Source organism: Puma concolor, chromosome E3 (genome assembly GCF_028749965.1).
Source record: "Puma concolor isolate L17-30 chromosome E3, mPumCon1.1.hap2, whole genome shotgun sequence".
Lineage (NCBI taxonomy): Eukaryota > Metazoa > Chordata > Mammalia > Carnivora > Felidae > Puma > Puma concolor.
In genome coordinates, this window is record NC_141682.1 from 4,255,311 (window position 1) to 4,278,337 (window position 23,027).

Below are 23,027 nucleotides of genomic sequence, written 5' to 3' on the forward strand. Positions count from 1 at the left end.
GTCAGGGTCAGGGTCAGGGTCAGGGTCCGGGTCCGGCTCTGGGTCAGGGCCCCAGAGCCACACCTGGACAAACATGCTTCCCCGCAGGTGGGGAAGAGTCCGGGCTGGGGGTGGGCTCACCTCTACCCAGCCACGACCCTTGGGCTTCCAGGTCCCTATCTGTGAGTGACCAGAGTAGTGGTTTTCAAACCAGTCTCCCCATGACCCTGGGGGTTGAATGGAGAACCCCCACAGGTCTCTCGGAGGACCCCCCCTTCTCCTGAAGGGTAAGGATGGACCCCCTCGCCTGCACTTGAATCACGGCAACTCTGCATTTTGGCTTTTTTTTTTTTTTAAGTTTATTTATTTATTTTGAGAGAGACACACACATATGTGTTCACATAAAAAAGAGAAAGAGAGGCAAGCAGGGGAGGGGCAGAGAGAGGCGGGGGGTGGGGGGGAGGCGGGGGAGAGAATTCCAAACAGGCTCTGGGTTCGTCAGCACAGAGCCGGATGTGGGGCTCGAACTCATGAACCACGAAATCATGACCTGAGCCAAAATCAAGAGTCAGACCCTTAACTGACTGAGGCACTCAGGCGCCCCTGCATTTTGGCTTTATACACTGGGCTTTTCAAAAGATTTCAAATGATGAACGAATTTGGTGGTTAAAACAAAACGCAACACCAACAAAACCATGTGCCCCCCGCCGAAAACTATGTGCTCCCTCCGACCTCAAAGACCCTCTGGGTCCTGGCATCCTGGTTCAGATCCAGGCTCTGGAGCCAGAAGGCCTGGGTTCGAGTCCCAACCTTACCACTTATGGACTGTATGACCTTGACCTAGCTCCTCACCATCTCTCAGCCTCGGCTCTCTCATCTGTCAAGCAGGGAGGATATCCGCAGCCTGTCACGGGCTGGCCATGAGGGTTAAGTGAGTTGGTACTTTGCACACCTAAGAAGAAGTACTCAACAAACACTGGCTGTTTTTGTTGTGACCTCACATTGAGGAGCAAACTGGAGTCCTCCATATGTTTGCCCGGTGTGGTAACCAACCTCCAAAATGGTGCCCGAAGAGCCCCACCTTCTGGTAAGCCCACCCATGTGTAGCCCCCTCCCACGATGAATAAGGCAAACACATGTAACCAACAGGGGGCTGCGGAAAGGATGGCGTGTGATTTCTGAGTCTAGATCCTAAAAGATATTATCGCCTCTGCCTTGTCCTCTTGGAACACTAACTTTGGGAGAAATGAGCCACATGTCTGTGGAGAGGCCCATGTGGGAAGCACTGAGCACCCCGTAAACATCCAGCAGCAACCTGCCAACCAGGTGAGGGAGCCACCTTGCAAGCGGCCCCAGCCCCAGCCAAGCCTTCAGATGAGAGCAGCCCCGAGGCCCAGCACCTTGACTCCCCCAGAGATCGAGAACCACAGCCGGGCAGTTAAGCTCCTGAAATCCTGACTCCGAAGCTTTGGGAGATAGCCAAGGTTTCCAGTTACTCAAAACCTCTGTGATTTAGGGTCATGCGTTACAGAGTGATAGGTAACTAATACAAGGCGTGGTTCTGTCCAGCAAACTTCAGCTCTCAATAAATCCGACCAGTGATTCTATATATGGTTTAACTTCACGTCTCCCTAGAAATAAAAGCGGTAACAACAGCTAGTCCGTATAGGGCAGGGACCATAAGCAAAGCACTGGTCTAAGCAATTTGTGACCAATAACTCTTTAATCCCGCCTGGAAGATAGGTACTATTATGTTCATCCACTCCGTGACAGATGTGGACAGCCACGGGCAACACAGTGACACCACTGGTTATGCGGGCAGTAACTTCAACACACAAGAGGACACACAGTATGGCTGCTTTATATGAGGTCTCCAGAGGAGTCAGATTCACAGAGACAGAAGGCAGGATGGGGGGTGCCAGGGGCTGGCGGAGGGGTGGGGAATGAGTGTTTAAAGGGGACAGAGCTTCAGTTCCAGAAGATGAAGAAAGTTCTGGAGATGCTGGTGGTGACTGCACAACCATGTGACTGTGTTTAATGCCCCTGAGAGGGACACCTAAGCCTGGTCAAGATAGTCAATTTACATTATGTGTATTCACCACAGTGTTTTTAAAAATTAAAAGCAAAGAGGGGCGCCTGGGTGGGTCAGTCGGTGAAGTGTCCGACTTCAGCTCAGGTCATGATCTCACGGTTCGTGAGCTCAGGCCCCGCGTCGGGCTCTCTGCTGTCATCACAGAACCCTCTTGGGGTCCTCTGTCCCCCTCTCTCTCTGCCACTCCCCCACATGTGCTCTCTGTCCCTCAAAAATGAACATTAAAAAAAAAGAGGGGGGGCGCCTGGGTGGCGCAGTCGGTTAAGCGTCCGACTTCAGCCAGGTCACGATCTCGCAGTCCGTGAGTTCGAGCCCCGTGTCGGGCTCTGGGCTGATGGCTCAGAGCCTGGAGCCTGTTTCCAATTCTGTGTCTCCCTCTCTCTCTGCCCCTCCCCCGTTCATACTCTGTCTCTCTCTGTCCCAAAAATAAATAAACGTTAAAAAAAAATAATAATAGGGGCGCCTGGGTGGCGCAGTCGGTTAAGCGTCCGACTTCAGCCAGGTCACGATCTCGCGGTCCGTGAGTTCGAGCCCCGTGTCGAGCTCTGAGCTGATGGCTCAGAGCCTGGAGCCTGTTTCCGACTCTGTGTCTCCCTCTCTCTCTCTGCCCCTCCCCCGTTCATGCTCTGTCTCTCTCTGTCCCAAAAATAAATAAACGTTGAAAAAAAAAATTTAAAAAAAAAAAAATAATAATAATAAAAATAAAAATAAAAAAAAGAGGGGTGCCTGGGTGGCTCAGTCGATTGAGCATCTGACTTGTGACTTCAGCTCAGGTCATGATCTCACGGTTCAGGGGATTGAGCCCCACATCGGACTCTGCGCTGAGCTTGGAGCCTGCTTAACATTCTCTTTGACACTCTCCCTGCTCACTCGCACTCTCTCTCTCCAAAATTAAAAAGAAGGGGCGCCTGGGTGGCGCAGTCGGTTGAGCGTCCGACTTCAGCCAGGTCACGATCTCGCGGTCTGTGAGTTCGAGCCCCGCATCAGGCTCTGGGCTGATGGCTCGCTTGGAGCCTGGAGCCTGTTTCCGATTCTGTGTCTCCCTCTCTCTCTGCCCCTCCCCCGTTCATGCTCTGTCTCTCTCTGTCCCAAAAATAAAAAACGTTGAAAAAAAAATTTTCAAAATTAAAAAGAAGAAGAAGAAAAAATGAGTAACAAATAAAAATAAATACAAACCCCAGACTAACGCCTATACCACAGAACTACTGAAGAGATCAGGGGTGATGTCTGCACAGGACCCAGAACCCGGGGTGGTGCCCACAAGGGTCAAAGGTCATTCTGACGGTTCGAGGATCTCTTGGAACGACCCTGGGAGCTGGGGGGCTGGCTCTCCGAGGTGCCCACAGGGGAGCAAACGAGCCTCATGTGGGTGAGGTGATCTGCCCAGGCGGGATCCGGACCCAGCCCGCAGAGGCAAAGATCACCGCCCCGGGCCCCTCCTGGCTCAGCCAGCCGCGCCCCCTGCCCTGGCCACCCCGCCTGGCACACACCCCTCCCGTGGGCCAGGCGGAACGCACCTGAGGTGTCTCTTCTTCCAGGAGATCGTGTGGAACACAGTGGACACCACGAACAGCCCACAGAGGCCGAGGCCGTAGATCCAGGCAGAGATGGTCTCCCAGTCATCATCCGACAGGAAGTAGAGGTTGGAGCTGCCGAGGATGCTGGGAATGATCCAGAGCTGGAAGCAGAGTGGAAACAGGTGTTGCAGGACCAGCCTCCCGTGTGGAATCCGGGGAGGGACGGAGGCCCCGAGCCTCCTTGGGCACACCGCCCACCCTTTCCTCTAGATCCACACTGCCCATCGGAACCTCCCTCCGAGGTGGTAACGTCCTAGACCCCCACCATCTGATACGGGAGCCACCAGGCACCAGTGGCCACTGAGCACTCGAACCGTGACTGCAGCAGTGAGGTAGCGAATTTTTAGTTCTATTTCGAGGCGATCGATCTCAGTTTGTTTCAGCAGCCCACGGAGCCGGCGGCCACCACATGGGGCAGCACAGCCCTAGAGAAGGTCACGGTACACACGTAGTCCCCGCCTCCTGAAGAAAACGTCCCTCCCCACCAGGTCCGCCTGGAAAACCCCTCACTCGTCACATCCTGGTTTATCGATCACTTCCCAAGAGAAGTCTAGAACTCTCCGAAGCACTGGGGGCGGGGAGTCCCAGAACGTGCGCCCAATTCTGTGTGCCGGGAGCACTGTTTCTAAAGAAAGGGTCTCTGGCAACACCAGCCAACAGAAGGATAACACCAGTCCCAGAGGTCATTTGAGACGTTCTGGCAAGCCACGTTTTTAAAAGGAAAAACAGGTGGAGTTAATGTCAATACTTTATCTGTTCAGCCCGACAGGTCCACAAGACCACGTAATTAACATACACATTTTGAGGAGACATTTTACATCCTGTCTTTCCTGCCAGGTCTCCCCGAGTCGGTGCGTACGTCGCACGCGCAGCACGTCTCCCATCAGACGAGCTGCACGTCAAGTGCGCAACAGCCACACGGGGCCAGTGGCTACCGAGCTGGACAGGGGAGGTCTAGGTCTTTCGTTATTCTCAAAGGGATCCACTGCCCAGAGGGTTTCTTAGGCGAGGCTGGGGTGGAGTCGGTGAATATTCCAAGCAGACGGAACATCGTTTGCAAAGGCATGGAGGTGTACCTTCTACCCAGGAAACAGCGCATTCAGGTGCTGGAACCTGAGGGGAACAGCGTGGCAGTGGGAGGTGGGCCGACACGTGAGCTAAGACCTGCCCGGGAGCTCGTAACGGAGTCCAGATGCTGTACAGGTACTAGGGAGCCACTGAAGGTTCGAAGAGCAAAAAGGGAGGCCTGCTCAGCACCGCAGTCCAATTTCCCCAAATGGCCTTCCCTCGAGATCCCACTCACTCTTCCAAGGGCCACAGAGGACTTGACGTCAGCAGGGACATCACCGCGGAATGGAGATGTCGAGTCTCGCCAAGGGCAAAGAGCCTGCCTCCCCCTGCACCTGGAAGCGTCCCCCTCTCAGCTCTCGGCCCCCCAAAAGCCAACTCACAGCATGGGTGGCACAGTTGGCTGCATGTTCGTACTCGGTGGGCTGGTACCTCTTGTGGGCGGGGACTCGGTGGTTCATGAACCTGGAACGAGAGACATAATTCTTGGAAGCTGGGCCAGGAAGCCAGGAGCAGCTGTGGTCACAGGGTCCCCAGGAGGCCCGAAGACCAGGTCCCTCTAGTGGGAAAAAAGATCCCTCCCCTCCCCATCGCCCCTCCTCTGCCTCTCCCTCCCTTCTTTCCCACCCCCTTTTCCCTCCCACCTTCCTCCCCCTGCAACCCCTCTTTCCTATCTTCCTCCTCCCCTCCCCCTCCCTCTTCGCCTTCCCATCTCCCTCCTCCCCCTCCCCCTCCCTTCCTCTTACACTTTGTTTGGACTACCCAATACTCTGTGCCTAATCCCCAGTGTGGCATTTGTTGCACAACTTTGCTAAATACAGCGTTCTCTCCATTTCCTGTTGGTCATTTTCCTTACTGACACACAGACAGCTCCCCATGGGCACAGCCCAACCCATTCTTACTTGCACACCCACCGGAATAACCACCACCCGGGAGGGGGCTGAGCTCAGAAAGCACCCTTAGGCCCCCTCCCAGTGACTCTCTTCCCTCAAGGAAATCGCCCTCTGACACTGTCCTCATAGATTAGCTTGGCCTGCTCTTGAACTTCCCATCAATGGGATCACACAGCACAGACCCTTCTTTGTCTGGCTGCTTTGGCTGCGAGACTCATTCATGTCGCTGGACGCAGTGATGGACCGTGTTCATCGCCGTACGGAATTCCCCACACAGTTATGCCCCCCATCTACTGGACGTGGACTTTCCAGTTTGGGGCCATCGTGGGGAACTCTGCCTCGGGACCATCCGTGTGCACATCCTCGGTGACCATCTGCCCTCACTTCTGCCGGACGCAGATGCACACGTGGAACAGCCAGTTGACTGTCTTAAGCAATATGCATTCCTGGTGTTCCAGAGTCCTTGGGGAGACTCCTCGGCCCCTCCAGTCTCTCCTTTGTCCCGCAGTGGAGCTCCGAAAGCACAAAAGGAGCCCATTTCACGGAGGGAAAGCTACCGCGATGAGGGTAGGGAGCGACACCCCCAGGGGGTCCGGCACTCAGCCTGGGTCCGGCAGGCAGGACTCCGCACAGGGGGATCCAAATCAGGCTGGGAAGGCAGGCCTGGCAGGGCGGGGAAGGGGCGTCCGAGAGCCGGGGGGTGAGGTCTGCAAGCACCTGGCTGGCAAGCTGGACCAGCCTGGCAGGGGTCACCTCCTTGGCCCACACGGGCTCAGGATCAGGAAAACGGGCAATTCCCCCGTTCGTCTCAGACTCACACACCGAGCTTCTGTATGCAGCTGTCATGCTAGCACAGCTCACCGAGACTTTACCGAGCACTTTCTATATGCCGGTACCACACCAGTGCGGATCACAGAGCATTTATTGAATGCCTTCTGGGGGCTGGACCTATGCCAGTGAAGTTCACAGGGCATTTATGGAGCAGGTTCCATAGGCTGGATCCATGCCAAGTACACTTCACTGAGGATGTGCCAGCGCCTCCTCCGCCATACAGACCACAGAGCACCTATTAAGCACCTTCTGTATGCCGGCTCTACACTCAGAACACGGGACAGAGGGTTGAGACGAGCTCCTCAAGGAGCTCACGGTCCAGAAGGCACGGGATCCAGGCAGAAATCCTGACACCGCGTGATTAATGCTTCTCGTCCTTTCGGGAAACACTGGAGAACACCTACTACGTGCTGGCTGGGATTAGAGGAGGAGCACAGCACAGGGTGAAGGCTGCGGAGAGGGGAGAGGGCTGCCAGGGCACAGGCTCAGCACGACGCCTGAGGCACCTGCCTCCGCAGCGCACACCGCAAACAGATGTTGAGGGATGACGGAGGAGTTCACCAGGCGGAGAGGAAAGGGTGCTCCTGGCCCGGGGACCGGCAGACGGGAGTGTGCAGGGCGGGTGTGGAGGCTGGAAAGGCTGGGGTGTCTCCCAGGGGCTGACATTGCCATACGCTGCCTGACACACACTGCGTCTGGTTTTCCTGTGCTGGCCCCTCGGCACCTGGACAAGTCTCGGGGTCCACGGCTGCTCCCCCCACCCACCTGCCCTGACAGCTGTTCTCCACCTGCATCAGCTGGCAGTCACTCCACCTGTGACAAGGCCAGCGTCCTGCTGAGCCCATTACACAGATGAGAAAACCAAGACCTTACACAGCAAGCCCCAGGGCCAGGCATCTGAGCAGAGCTCGGTGCTCCAGGGCGCCAACCCCCACAGAGTCTGACACCCATGCAGGGGCAGACTCGACCCCGGAGCTGAGTCTCTGGGCTCAGGGTCACAGAGAAAGGGGTGGAGTCACCCCTGCAGCTGGGGACCCCCCCAAAAAAGCACAGCCTCCCCGGGAGGCCAAAACAACCAGCCCATCAGCTCACCTTCTCCAGGAAGAAGCTGTCAGTGGCCAAGAGTGGGTTAAGAAGGGATACTTAATAGGACAACCAAAGCAGTGTTACGGGCTGGACTGTGTCTCCCCCAAATTCCTACGTTGATGATTCTAACCCCCAGCACCCCAGAAAGTGACCGCATTTGGCAACAGAGCCATTGCAGATATTATCAGTTAAGATGAGGTTCCCCTGGAGGAGGGCGATCCCCTGGTCTGTTACAACTAGGGTCCCCGTGGGAGGACGGGTGACACAGAGTGGAAGCCCACGTGACGGTGATGGCAGAGACTGCAGTGACGTGTCCACATGCCAAGGGATAGTGAGGGTTGCTGAAGCTACCAGGAGCTGGGAGCCAGACACAGAGGCTCCTCCTTCAGAGCCTCCAGAAGGAATCCACCCTCCTGACACCCCGATTTTGGACTTCTGGCTTCCAGAGCTGGGAGACCAGATTTCTATATGTTTGAGGCCACAAAGCGCATGGTCATTTACTACAGCTCTAGAGACACGAACACAGGGATGCACGGTGTTAATTTTGATAGATTCTGCCCCAAAGCCCCCCACGGCGCTGTGCCAACTGGGCGAGGGGGCGGGCAGAGGTCAACTGGGCAGGGACACAGCTGACGCCTTTCTCCAAGGTGGGAAACCAGGTCTGGGGCTGAGGAAGTTCCCGTCCACCTGTCGCCGACTTTAACAAACACCAATAAGCCGCCCACAGTGCCAGCCTCATGGGTCCAAGAGCGACATTGCGTTGCCGCGGTGACCCATGATGGGCAATCCCTTATTTGTTTCTGGGTTCCACAAAACCCTCCTTGTCTCTGCCCCGCGCTGCAGCCACTGAATGGGGAGAAAGGCGGACAGAGAAAAAGGCCGGCAGACCAGGCCCCGGGGCCGGGGGCAAACACCCAAGAAACAGTTCCCACAACCCTCCAGAACCAAGAACTTTTTCTTTACCCTCCTTGTGGCCTAATTTTTTTCTTTCTTTCCTTTTCCTTTTTTTTTTTTTTTTTTTTTTTTTGCTACTCTGTGTTATGAGTTTGGGCAAATGTAGATGGGCGTGTGACCACCACCACAATCAAGATTAAGAACAGACCCCTTCGTCCCTCCCAAAATGCTCGCACGCCCCGGGGACCCAACATCTGTTCCCGGCCCCATTACTGCTGCTCTGGTCCCTGCCCCAACAGCTTTGCCTTTCCAGAATGTCGTGTAAATGGAGCAACACAGTCATACCACAGCGTGTTGTTATGTTTTTTACTTTAATATCTAAAAAGAATTGATTTTAATTTTTTTAATTTTTTTTTTGATAGAGTATCAGAGCATGAGTGGGGGAGAGGCAGAGAGAGACACAGAATCCAAATCAGGTTCCAGGCTCCGAGCTGTCAGCACAGAGCCCGATCTGGTTTTCGAACCCATGAACCATGAGATCATGACCTGAGCCGAAGACGGACGCTCAACCGACTGAGCCACCCAGGCACCCCAGAAAGAATTTATTTTAGAAAGTCAAAGCACATTCCCAGATGGAAGGAAACTTTCCATGACAAGCAGGGATTTACTTATTTATTTAAAATGTGTCTAAGACAAACACATTTTATACAAGAAGAAAACAGATCCTCCTAGATGGTGTATTCCCATTCTTGGCAAATTATTTTCAAAACTTCCATCCTTTTTTTCTTTTTCCTTCTGTATAGACTTTTCACTGCTGAGCACTATTCCACTGTCTGGACGTACAACAGCTTGTTTATCCGTTCCCCAGGAGAGGGATAAGGGAGTCATTTTTAACAGAGGAAACACAGATAAAATATAGAATGTTCTAGAACAGAGCTGACAGATAGCAACCTTCAAGATTGGGGGAAGTTTCTCTTAAAAGAGTTGATATCCCCAGCAGGCTGTCACTAGTTAAACTAAAGGAGGGAAAGAGGCCCTCCCCTCTGGAGAACACAATCCCCATTCTGCGGCCAGCCCTACTGCTTAGATAACCACGTGGGCATGGCATTGGTGGGGTGTGGGGAGGGCAAATCCACGAGGAAAGCTCCCCGAGTCAGAGCTGGCAGGGAGGCAAGGGCATAGGCTGAATTCCCATCCTGAACAGGACAGAGCAGAGACTTTGGAGCTTGGCACAGCTGGGTGGAAAATCTCTGCACAGTCACTGAGGTGCTCTGAGACCTAGGAGAAGTTACCTAATGTCTCTAGGCTGCAGCTCCCTTGCATGTCTAAGGAGAAACTACTACCTATCCTACAGATACCATGAGATAATACGGCTCAAGAGCCCACGCGGGAGTGCCTGACACGTACTGGTGCTCAAGGAATGGACATTCTTTTTGCCTCCTCCTGGAAAGCCCCCAGAAAGCCCAGGTACCATTTTCTTACTGGCAGCTGACCCGTCCCAGTACCTCACATTAAAGCCCACCACACCCTTGCAAAGTAGATATGATTATTCCAATTCGGAGATGAAGCTATAAGAGGTTAGGCCAGTTGTTCTCAGCCAACAAAACAGCTGCCCATCCTCCACGGCTTCTCTCTCCCCCAGTTCACCTCTCCACGCTGCGTACCTGCCAAGTTCTGTGGCTCCAGTTATGCAGATTATTGTGTTAGTCCTCAGATCAATTTTCTAGGTGTGCAAAACGGTTTGGGGCCGATCTAGCTGCATTTCAGGGATAAAAGAAGCAGAGAATTTCCGCGCTGCTCCGCCATCTTGGCCTCTATTTTTTTTATTCTAGGTCAGTGGTTCTCAATCTTGGCTGCACATGGATGGGTAGGTCCATCCATATGACAGGATATTACTCAGCCATAAAAAGGAAGGACATATTGATACCTGCTACACATACAAACCTCAACTACATGATGCTGAGTGAAAGAAGCCAGATACAAAAAATCACCTATTACAGGGGCGCCTGGGTGGCTCAGTCAGTTGAGCATCCGACTTTAGCTCAGGTCATGATTCCACAGTTTGTGGGTTTGAGCCCCACGTCGGGCTCTGTGCTGACAGCTCGGAGCCCAGAGCCTGCTTCAGATTCTGTGTCTCCCTCTCTCTTTGCTCCTTCCCCACTCGTGCTCGCTCACTCTCTCTCTCTCTCTCTTTCTCTCTCTCTCTCAAGAACAATAAACTTAAAAAATTTTTTTGTTTAATTCTTTTAAGGGTCTTGAGGGAAGAAAAAGATGGACTGACTGCCTGTCAGACCCCAGCATTGTACCAAGGGCTGGATTTCTGGGCGAGATAAGGGTGTCCTGAGATACATGCTGATGTGCTTGAGGATGAAGTGTCCGAATGTCTGCAGTTTACCCTCAAAAGCTTCAGCGCCAAGAGGAAGTGATAAAGCCAACACAGCAAAAGGTTAACAGCCGGTGACTCTAAGTGAATGGCACTCGGGCAAGTTCATGGAACGTTTCTTGCAACTTTTGACTACAAGTTTGAAATTTTTCAAAATAAAAGGTTGGAAGGAAATTCTCTGATGCTAATGCTTTTATGATGTAAAGACTTAAACAATGAAGACCAGTCCTCTGCCAGGGCATGATCTCACACCCATGATTGTCACACCGGAGACAGCAGAGGGAATTTCTGGAGACGGAAGCACATCAGGAGAGGAGGAGCAGGAAGGAGGAGGGGTGTTCAGAGGCAGGGAGGGAGCCCACCCGGCTGGAGTAGGAGCTGAGCCGGGGCAGGGGTCATGAGGTGATCCCTAGTGTTCCAGCATTCTCTGTGTCTCGCAGGTGAACCGAGTCATTGCCATCCTCCAGAACCATCCCCACCTCATTCTCCGGGAGCCCTGACCCTTCACTCAGCACATGGCTGCCCAGAGCAAAGGAATGCACTGAAGGATGGTATGTGGACTTCAGCTGTCTTCCCACATCACCCAACTATCACAGAGCTGGAAGAGCTGTCTCGGCACCTGCGAAACATTGCCTTATGCCCACAGCTCCCTAAAGACATTATGGATGTACCTTGGTATTACAGACCCCAAATCTGAACATTCTTTGCCCAAATTTGGCCGCTTTTAACTGATCATGAAAAACAGAAAATAACGTGACTTTATTAAATCTTCTCATTGGCTCTCCCACAGTCCACAGGACAATAGCCATCCTTTCCAGTACATTTCCAATTAACTGACTGTGTAACTAGCTGGTGGGTAGGTGGGTAGGTAAGCAGACCAAAGAGAAGAAAATGCCTTCTCAGACAAATAACTAGTTAGGTAAATATTTGTCTGGAAGGATGGATGGATGAATGGATAAATGGGAAGTCTGGAGGATGGGTGGAGGGGATGGATGGATGGAGGATGGATGGACAGAGGGGAAGGATGGATAGATGGATGGATGGATGAGCTATTGGATGGCTGGTTGGATGGGTGGCATATGAATGATGGATGGAGGGATGGATGGATGGATGGATGGACAGGGGGATGGATGCATGGGATGGATGAATGAAGGGGTAGGTGGATGAGTATGTGACTAGGAGAGATAGGCACGTAGCTTGGTAGAAACATAAATAGATAAATGGAAAATAGATGTCTGAATGGATGGAAGGATGGATGGATAGATGGATGGATGGATGGATGGATGGATGGATGGATGGAGAGATGGATGGAAGGAAGGATGGGCAGATGGGTGGAAGAATGGGATGGATGGATGGACGGACGGACAGGGGGATGGGGGGATGTATGGATGGACGGGATGGGATGGGATGGATGGATGGATGGATGGAGGGATGGATGGATGGATGGACAGGGGGATGGATGGATGGGATGGATGAATGAAGGGGTAGGTGGATGAGTATGTGACTAGGAGAGATAGGCACGTAGCTTGGTAGAAACATAAATAGTTAAGTGGAAAATAGATGTCTGGATGGATGGAAGGATGGATGGATGGACGGATGGAGAGATGGATGGAAGGAAGGATGGACAGATGGGTGGAAGGATGGGATGGATGGATGGATGGATGGACGGAGAGGGGGAGGGGTGGATGGGGGGATGTATGGATGGATGGAATGGATGGATGGACGGACGGACAGGGGGAGGGATGGATGGATGGATGGGATGGATGGATGGATGGATGGATGGATGGAATGGATGGATGGATGGAATGGATGGATGGACGGATGGACAGGGGGATGGATGGATGGGATGGATGGGTGGGATGGATGGATGGATGAAGGTGTAGGTGGATGAGTATGTGAGTAGAGAGATAGGCACATAGCTTGGTAGAAACATAAAGAGGTAAGTGGATAAATAGAAGTCTGAATGGATGGAAGGATTGATGGCAGAAATTCGTTTTCCTTTCCTCCTTCCAAGATGAACACCAGAACACTTTCAAGTAAATCATGCTTTGCTGAAGCTTGGTGGCCTGGCTAATACAGCACTGGCATCCAGGAGATGCCTGTCCCCGTCCTTTATCAAAGTGGCAAATGCTTGGGTTTCTAGGGTTTGGACAGGCGGTGGGGCACAGTGGAAAGAGGACAGCCTTTGGACGCAATCCAGATCAGACTCGGCGAACACTCCAAATGCAGGCGCTGTTACGACCCAGTGATTCCAACAACGGTCTCCAAGCAACTGGGAAAGAGCTCCCCTGTCAGAGCCCCATCCTGCCCCCTCTATCCTACGTGCAGTCACGGGGCCGTCCGTGGAACTGGTCACGTGTGAGGTACCCGCCTGCTGGGGGGCTGCTAGGAGACCAGCCCACACTCACAGCACGCAAGGGAGTGTGTTCCACACTGTAAGGTACCATTCGCCCCCTGCTCTTCTCAGATGGGGTGGAGCCAGGCCTGGGGGTCTCCTCATCTCCTGCCTACGCCTCTGCTTTGGTTTACACCCTCCTTCATCACCTACCTAGCACACAACAGAGTTTATAATTAAGATTGGGAGTTCGGGGGTCAGACGTTCCAGATTCAATCCTGGCACCACTCCCCTCTAGCCACGAGTCCATGTGCAAGCTGCTAAAGCTGTCCTCGGTTTTCTCATCTGAGCAGTGGGGTTAACCCCAGCACCCCCCACAGACGATAATAAAAGGATGAACCGGGCTAATCTGCGCACAGCACTCAGCATCTGTAGGCGCGTGACCGACATGAATGATTCTGTTACTGTGAATCCTCACCATCGATGAGGCACACCCTACTGCTGGCCCCATTTCATAGCTGGGGAAACTGAGGCCCAGAAAAAGCAAATCCCCAAATGTCTAAGGCATGACAGCTAGATAAAGACAGGGCCGGTATTTCTGCCCAGGATCGTCTGCGCTCTAGGAGAGTAACGGCGCCTGCCTCACAGAGGACGACTCGTGCCGCGTGAGCTCCCTGCACACAGTAGGCACTCAGTACAAGCTGATCCCTGTCTGCCTCCCGCAGCACCCCCAGAACAGGTGCCGTGACGTGCTGAAGTGAGGCAAGAAGGCTTGCTTTCAAACGTCAGGCCTCCCCACTCCACACCCATTCCCCCCAAAACCAGAAAACCAGCGTTGGCGAGGACGAGAAGTTGGCGGCAACGTAAATGGTGCAGCCGCCACGGAACACCAGATGGAGGCTCCCCCGGAAACTACACGAAGAACCACCATCCGATCCAGGCGCTCCGCCTCTGGGACAAGAATTGCACCTGCACACCCACAGCAGCACGGTCCACACGAGGCCACAGGTAGAAGCGAAGTGTCCGTCACAGATGGACGGATAACAAAAGGTGGTCCGGCCACACAATGGGAGGATATTATTCAGCCCTAAAAAGGAAGGAAACTATGACACCTGCTACCATGTGGACGGACTTTGAGGACGTTACGCTCAATGAAACAAGCCAAATACAAAAGGGCAAATAACGTAGGGTTCCACGTATAGGAAGGAGATCCCCAGAGTCACCAACTTCATGGAGACAGAGAGAAGGTGGTGGTATCCGGGGCTGGGGGAGGGGACAGCATGAACGGGGACAGCGTCTCAGTTTGAGACAACAGAAGTCAGCCTGGAGACAGGCGGTGGTGACAGCAATGTGAATATGCTTAATGCCGCTGAAGCATACACTTGAGAATGGTTAACACTGGGTGCCTGGGCGGCTCAGTCGGTTAAGCGTCCGACTTCAGCTCAGGTCATGATCTCATAGTTCGTGAGTTCGAGCCCCACCATCAGGCTCTGTGCTGATAGCTCAGAGCCCGGAGCCTGCTTTGGATTCTGTGTGTCCCTCCCCCACTCATGCTTGCTCGTGCGCTCTCTCTCTCTCTCCTTCAAAAATAAACATTTTTTATTTATTTATTTATTTTTTAATTTTTTTTTTTTAACGTTTATTTATTTTTGAGACAGAGAGAGACACAGCATGAACGGGGGAGGGGCAGAGAGAGAGGGAGACACAGAATCGGAAGCAGGCTCCAGGCTCTGAGCCATCAGCCCAGAGCCCGACGCGGTGCTCGAACTCGTGGACCGCGAGATCGTGACCTGAGCCGAAGTCGGACGCTCAACCGACTGAGCCACCCAGGCGCCCCAAAAAATAAACATTTTTTAAAAAGTGGTTAAAATGGTAAGTTTTATGTCTGTATTTTACAAAAAAAAACAAAAAAACAAAAAAACGAGGCCACTGGCACATCTAGGTACATAGGAAGACTTACTATCATGCCAGCAGGGAAGGGACAGGAGTTGGGTCTGGGCTGTGCCATCGTCACCCCCTCCCCGAAACCCTGGGCCACTGGGGACGCAGCCGTATCACCACCTGGCAGGTCGGAGGAAGGAGCCAGAGCAAATGTTGCTGCGCGTGAGAGTCACCGGGGGAGACGGAGAAAATGCCGATGCCCAGGCCTCATCCCCAACAATTACAACGGGACTGCCAGGCGAGGGACCCAAGCATTGGAATTTTTGAAAACTTCCCAGGGGATTAGCAGCGGGCCGGAGGAAGAGCCTCATGGAGAAGAGACCGCACCAGGTGCCACCCATGGATGCCACAGGGGCCCGGGACCACAAAACAGACACCCGGCTCAGCACAGACAGCAAACAGGCTTCAGCCCCCACACCAAGTCCATGGGCTCGTGCTGGCTGCCTGGAGCGTCGTATCTCGAAGGCCCCTGAGCGTGAGTCTACGCGTGGCAGGAAGGGGGGCGGCGATGAACTGGTGGTGTCAGCCACAGGCACTGGGCAGGCCAGAGGCAGCCATCCAAGGCTTAAGAGTTACCCAACGAGGGGCGCCTGGGCGGCTCAGTGGGTTAAGCATCTGACTCTCGGTTTCGGCTCAGGTCATGATCTCACGGTTTCATGAGTTCGAGCCCCGTGTCTGGCTCTTTGCCGGCAGCGCAAAGCCTGCCTGGGATTCTCCCTCTTTCTCTGCCCCTCCCCTGCTCGTGCTGTCTCTGTCCCTCTCAAGACAAATAAATAAGCTTACAAAAATTAAAAAGTTTGTGAACATTTAGAAGCAAAACGAAATATAGGTGAGATTAAGTGGTACCCACAAATTAAAAAAAAAAAAAAAAGGTACCCAATGCTTTCACTTCCCTCCTCTTCTCTGAACCTTGCTGCAAAGTGAGCGGGGCGGAGATGATGACTGTGATTTTATACAGGGATTCACAGAAGTTAAGCCACAAGCTAGGAAGTGGCACAGCTGAGATATGACCCCAGACCTCCTGATTCCTGGTTTATTCTTTCCACTGCACTCACTTCCCCTTTCATCCCTGTCTGTGGTTCTGATGGGAAAGGCTCTGCCATCAGTCTTTTACACTATAGTGTAATGTATCTGGGCATCCTCTCCAGGATGGAGAATCTGGAGGCAAAGAAGGGAAGGGACAGAGCCCTCTCGCAGCTCATGAAATCACTGCCTCATTGGCCAGTGGTCAGAGCAGTCGTGGCCACGAGTGGCCCGTGATCCCCAGTCCCCCTGAGCCCCAAATTAGTCAGTCCCTCCCATCTTAGAAAGCCTACACCAAGACTCTCAGGTCTCACGGGGTCAGGGAAAACCTCTGGCAGACCCAGAGCACAAGAGCCCGTGTCAAACTGAGAATAAAAAAAAAAGAACAGGGGCGCCTTGGGTGGCTCAGTCAGTTGAGCGTCCAACTCTTGATTTCAGCTCAGGTCATGGTCCCAGGGTCGTGGGATCCAGCCCTGCCTCGGGCTCCAGGCCATTTGTGGAGCCTGCTTAAGATTCTCTATCTTCCTCTGCCCCTCTCCCCTGCCTTTGATCTCTCTCTCTCTCTCTCTCTCTCAAACTAAAAAAAAGAAGAGCCTGTGTTCCAGGGGAACCTGCTTCTTTTGTTTCCTATCCCTGACTCAAACCCTGCAATTTCTCCTCATGCCACGAACGCTCTCCTCGTGGCCCACAGTCATCACGGCTGTGGGCCTTCCACATACCTTTTCTTCGGCTTAAAAATCCCTTTCCCTCTTCTCCAGCTGGAGAACTCCTAGTCAGCCTTCAAAGCCCAGGTGAAAAGGCCCCTCTGAAGAGCTTTGCTTGATCCTCACAGTCCCATCCAGACTGCAGAGCAAAAGCCTTCTCTCACCTCTAGGCCAACGCACGAGCGGTTGCTTATGTGGACCGCGTTCCGTCTTTCTCTTCCTGGAGCACTCCTAGGCAGGGAGCGTTTGGACTCCCACAACTGCCTGTGGAGCCCCTATCATAGGGCACGCAACACGTATTTGGGTGTTTCTGGGTCCGTCTTGTCCCCCAGACTGCACGCTGGCCCCGATTCGTCTTTGTCTTCTCGGTACCAATGCAGAGCCAGGCGTGCGACAGGGAATGCCTGACAAATAACTGATTAATCCATCATCTCACAGCGTTTATGAAGTCATTCAGACTTGAGATAATAAGTTTGGAACAGTCCCAGCCTTTTAAGATCTTACAAAAATTCTGGAGCAGACAGTCTCCTGAGACATGAGTCAATCCAGCCAGGATAAGGGGCTTGCCCAAGGTCACCCAAGAGGCAGGGCCAGTGAGCTGACCAGGAAAAGCAGAAGGTACGAAAGGGGGGCACCACAGGAGAGACTGCGGACAAGGGCGGGACGCGCCATTGTTTTCTTTAGATTTCTGCAGCGTTTCACTGACTGCAACGGTCATTTGCTACGTTAGTCAATTGTAAAACTCTAACCAATGTCCATGCGTTCTCAAACCTGGAGCATTGGAGTTGGGAGAGGGAGGGGGGCTGGTCCCTACAGGAGCGCTGGAAACTACCCAAATGCCCATCCAGCGCAGGATGGGAATACACCACGAAAGAGCCACGCCTCATAACACCACACTGGCCAGACACAAGCACAGAAACCGGGATGCGTCTCAGACACGGCGCCGAATGACGGGACCCGCTCTCTGGCTCTTTTTATATCAACTTCAAGAATCAGCAATGGGAGTCTTTGATGATAAAATCCAGGACAGGGGGCACCCTTGGGACTGGGAGACAGCGACTGGAAGGGATATTTAGGAGGTTTCTGGTAACAGGCAATGTTTAGCATCTTGATTAGGGTGCTGGCTCCCCAGTTTTTGAGCTGAAATCGAAAGGCAGGCTCTCCTGCACATTAGACTTGAGTAACAGGCTAACAAACAGAGCAGCCATGCTCCTAAGGGCTGGGTCTGGGTGGGGTCTGCAAAGGTATGCTTTGGGGGGGTGGGGGGACGTCTGGCTGGCTCAGTTAGTGGAGCATGTAACTCTCGATCTCAGGGGTCGTGGGTTCAAGCCCCACGTCGGGTGTAGACATTACTTAAAAATAAAATCTTTAAGGGGCACCTGGGTGGCTCAGTCAGTAAGCGTCTGACTTCGGCTCAGGTCATGATCTCAAGGTCCGTGAGTTCGAGCCCCGCATCGGACTCTGTGCTGACAGCTGGGAGGCTGGAGCCTGCTTCGGATTCTAGGTCAACCCCTCCCTCTCTGCCCCTCACCTGCTCACGCTCTGCCCCCCCATCAAAAATAAATAAACATAAATTAATTAACTAATTAATTAATTAAAATCTTTAAAAAGAACTTTTAAAAGGGTATGCTTTCTACATCGCACCTGCCCTGGGGTCTACAGGCAGCAGGTGCAACACGGCTGCCCCAGGCAGGGTCTGAAGTGGCTGACCTGCCGGGTCCGCACCACCTCGGCCCCCAACACATCCCAGCTGCTCCCCTCCCCTCCCGCTCCCTCCCTTCACGCTGGAGGGGCCAGGCCCAGCCTTCGGGCTTCTGCGGTTCCTCCGTCCTCCGAGCCTGGACCCAGGGCCGGTAGCCCCCAGAGAGAAGTGCTCCTCTTCCAAATAAGCCCAGACCCAGGACAACGATAGCGGCCGCCCCTCCCCGACTGGGCCGTGCCTGGCAGTGGCGGCCCTGGGTCCCCAGGACAGAGGACTAAAGAGATTTGTCCTGGCTTCCACACAAAGGGAGTCTGTCTGTCTGTCCCGCAGAGGCCAGCACAGCCCAGGCAGGGCCAAGCTGGCCCCAGGCCCTGAGAGCCTCCCCCTCCTCCAGCTTGGCCCCAGGATACTTCTTTGTGTCCATTCATGAATTCAGGCTCCTCCCGGGTGCAGACAGCATCTTGGCTCAGGCTTTGGGAAGCAGTTTTTGGGCTGGTGCCACTCCACGATGGTCTGGAGATCAAAATCCCAGCAGGGAGAGGGCCGGAAACAGGAAGGGGAAACTGACGAAGGGGTGGGAAGGATGGAGATTGGACCCCGTGCCAGGTCCGAGGAAGTCTGGAGGGAAGATGGGCCACGGCCTCGCTTCACGTGGCATTCCACGTGGACGGTGCCCCCGGGAGGTGTGCATCTGGTAGCGCGGGCCGGGCAGACCTGGGCAGACCCCAGCCCCCCGTTCTGCACCCTCCCTGTGGCTCCCCGGGGAACCTCCTCCCCTCTGAGGTAATGAGAAGCCCCATCTCTGAAGCAGTGACCACCCTGCCCCCTGACTCACCGAAGCTACTGGAAGACCACCGGCGAGAGACCTTCTGAACCAGAAATCCTGGGGGGCGGGGGGCCAGCACCTCAGCAACCCTTGCAACGGGGGGGGGGGGGGGGGGCAAGCCCATCCCCCACCCAAGTTAAGGCTCTGAGAGTTAACGCTCATGGCAATCAGCCTCCGCCAGGACACGGCGAGCTGCGGAATCAGCCAGGCCCCTGGGCCCGGCAGGGAGAGCCCAACACGCGCTCCACACTGTCTCCCAAGCAGAACCAGCTTGCCTCTTTCTAAAGCTCATTTATTGACTTTTGAGAGAGAGCGAGAGAACCGGCGGGGAAGGGGCAGAGAGAGAAGGGAACAGAGGATCTGAAGTGGGCTCTGAGCTGTCAGCACAGAGGCCGATGCGGGGCCTGAACTCATGAACCATGAGATCACGACCTGAGCTGAAGTCGGACGCTCAACCGACTGAGCCACCCGGGCACCCCCAGCTCGCCTCTTAACACACCCTTTGGTGGCTGCGTGTCCTTCCCTGTGCTCATTCCCCACCGCTTGCCCTTGGGTCCTTGTCTCGGGGTCTGCTTCTGGGGAAACCCAAACTAAGGCAGATTATCTCCAAGTACGAGCTGGGCTCCGAAGACAGCAGCCACAAGGTCCCTGGGCAAGCAAGCGGCACGATTCTGAATGCCTCTATCCCATCTGGGCACAGTGCTGATATCAAAGGCTTCTTCATACAGCACTCCACAGTTTGCAAGGCTCATTCACACTCCCGGGCCACTCGGGGCTGCAGTTCGCTGAGCCTGGGACCCACATCTGCTCCGTTCGCCAAAGCTCTCCCTGGCGCAGGCCCTGAAATGAATCTGAACTCACTCCCCGGCTCCCCTCCAAAGCCCTCGGAAGCTTGCAGGGTGGGCTGACTAGCCCATTTTTCAGATGGGGAAATGAGGCACCTAAAGGTGGCCAGCTGAGTACAGCCAGCCCCTGACTCAGGGATGCTGGGGCACAGGGCTTCCTCGGGGACCACCGCTCTTGGGATCCGCCGCTAAAATGAATGGCCCACAGCCCCCCGCCCCAGACAAGACCACCCCGGGCACTGGGGTCTGTCATCCTCCCAGCCACCTCTAGAAGGACAGGCCACCGCCCGTGCGCCCTGGCCTCCCTGCCACATCCCCATCTCTGCTGTTTTACCCTCCCCGATGTCATGACGGGATCACAATTCCAGAACATTTCCGGGGAGCTCACGGAAAACCTCCTCCTCACTGCGACGGTGCGGAGAGCACTCCTCCCAAATCCCACACCTTTTCAGAGGCGTGTCCCAAACCGGGATCCACTGGGAGGAATTTGTGAAGAAAATCAGCTAATATCTCCCCTGCCCCCGGGAGCCCTTGGCCCCTGACTCTGACACAGAGGCCGGGGGGCTCTGACACAGGATGAGGGGCCACCCTCACAGCCCATGTCCTGCCAGGCTGTGCGCCACCACAAGTGGCCCACCCTTTCCCCGGGAACAGTGTCCTCCAGGCTCGTGCTATTCCCTGGCCGTGCAACACGGCAGAGGCCTTGAACGACCATCCTTCCCAACACAGCGCCACGTGCCCGGGCAAAGCCCAGCCCCGCCAACGGCGAAGGGTCCAGAGTACATCCCGAGACAGGTAGAGCCACAGAAACTCCACAGCAGAGGGCTATTGGATATGCTGAAGCCAGATTTGGGCCCAACTCCGTCCCCTACAACCAGGATTGCGGCACCCAATCCTGTGCAAAGTGGCTGCCTGCTGGGAGATCTATACCTCTCTGGGGCCAAATGCACACGCATGTGCACACACACACACACGCACACAATGAACACGCCATCCCAAGGGTTCACAGAGCCCGAAACATCGTCCACACATCCTAAGAATGTCTACACAGACTCATCCACTCCTTCCCCGCGAGGCCTTTCTTGGAAAGAAATGAACCCCGGCTTTATGTCGGATAATAACAAAGATCCCAGCACTTTGGTGCGCTAAGTGCAGAGAAGTTTGGGGGCGGGGTCTCTCTTCTTCACTAAGAGGGAATTCTGAAAACCCAAGACTTGATGAAATCATTCATTCCGACAACAGTAACCAACAGACGCTAAGACGGTTGATGACAGGTTGCCGAGCAACCGGCTACTATAAAAGGAGCCGAGAGTCCCAAGATCCATCTCGCATCACCGGAAACAGGACCTCCGTGCCCCCTGAAGAGATGCAACGAGAAGTTTCTGGCCTTTCCTGCCTGGAACGTGGGTCCTGAATCGAATCCGGCCTCTACAGCTGTGCTATCTAATATGGCAACCGCCAGCTACATGTGGTCCAGTAAACGGGCTTTCTCTCAAATAAAACAAACCCGGGGGCACCTGGGTGGCTCAGTCGGTTAAGCATCTGACTTCCTCTCAGGTCATGATCTCACGATTTGCGAGTTCCAGCCCCGCATCAGGCTCCTCGCTCTCAGCGCAGAGCCCACTTCGGATCTTCTGTTCCCCTCTCTCTGTCCCTCCCCCACTCCCGCTCATGCTCTCTCTCTCAAAAATACATAAAACATTTAAAAAAAATTTTTTTTAGAACTAAATAGAACTTACAATTCAAGTGCTCAATAGCGCTAGGACTTACTGCCGATGCTGATGGGTGGGCTGGGGGTCTAGTGTGGTTAAGGAAGAAAGTCCTCGCCAGGCAGAGATGCGCACTGAAGTCATATCACCCATACCACCAAGGGATTTGTCCTCAAATACTTTAGGACAGAGAAAAAGCAGAGATGAAGCAAATTTGGCAAAACGTTACTAATCGTTAAGTTGAAGCTAGGGGGTGGCTGGGGTTCATTACGCTATTCTCTCTACCTTTATAAGAGAAAGTTTTCATAGTATGAGGACCGGAATACGCACATGCGCTCAAAACACTCCTTCCCCACAAATGCTAACTGATTACCAAAACGAATAATACTTTTACAGAGAGAAAAGCAGGAAGACACCCACGTGAGCGAGCGATCACGGAAGACATCACACCGAAGGACAGACTGACACGTGTTGTCGGTTACAAGGAGCCTAAAAAAAGCAGCATCACTTCTACCAAAACGGGGCAGGGGCGGGGGGCCCCCGGGCGGCTCACTAGGCTAAGCGTCCGACTTCGGCTCAGGTCATGATCTCGCGGTTCGTGAGTTCGAGCCCCACATCGGGCTCTGTGCTGGCAGCTCAGAGTCTGGAGATGCTTTGGATTCCGTGTCTCCCTCCCTCTCTGCCCCTCCCCTGCTCGCTCTCTGTCTCTGTTTCTCTCAAAAATAAACAAACATCAAAAATACTAAAAAAAAAAAAAGAGAGAGAAAGAAAGAAAGAAAGAAAGAAAGAAAGAAAGAAAGAAAGAAAGAAAGAAAGAAAAGAAAGAAAAAGAAAGAAAACACAGAGCCTCAATCTAACTGTGAGACCCCAAACTGAGCCCAGGGACCCCACACGAAGCAGTCTACAGAACTGGCCTGGACACCTCAAAAACACCGATGCCTGATAGAAAAAGACAAGAGATGAATTCTGGACTCGAGGAGGCTAAGGAAACCGCGGTGCACCCCAAAGCGGATCCTGGCAGCCGGGGCAGTGAGGGGGCAGTTGGTAAAATCTGCATACGGACTCACTGTGAGATAATAGTGCCTCAACACTAAAGTCCCTTTTTCTTGTCTTGCCTCTCACATTTAATCAACGACCCG

The 23,027-nt window shown here is 53.7% G+C and overlaps 1 protein-coding gene across 1 annotated transcript in view; it reads right to left on the reverse strand.

Annotated features, from left to right (window-relative positions):
• The window catches only part of RADIL (Rap associating with DIL domain), a 129,142-nt gene that overhangs the window by 95,524 nt on the left and 10,591 nt on the right, over positions 1-23,027 (reverse strand). Inside the window, 3 exon segments of the mRNA XM_086691831.1 lie at positions 3,589-3,749; positions 5,100-5,181; positions 21,950-22,067. Of these exon segments, the coding sequence (XP_086547957.1) occupies positions 3,589-3,749; positions 5,100-5,181; positions 21,950-22,067 (361 nt within the window).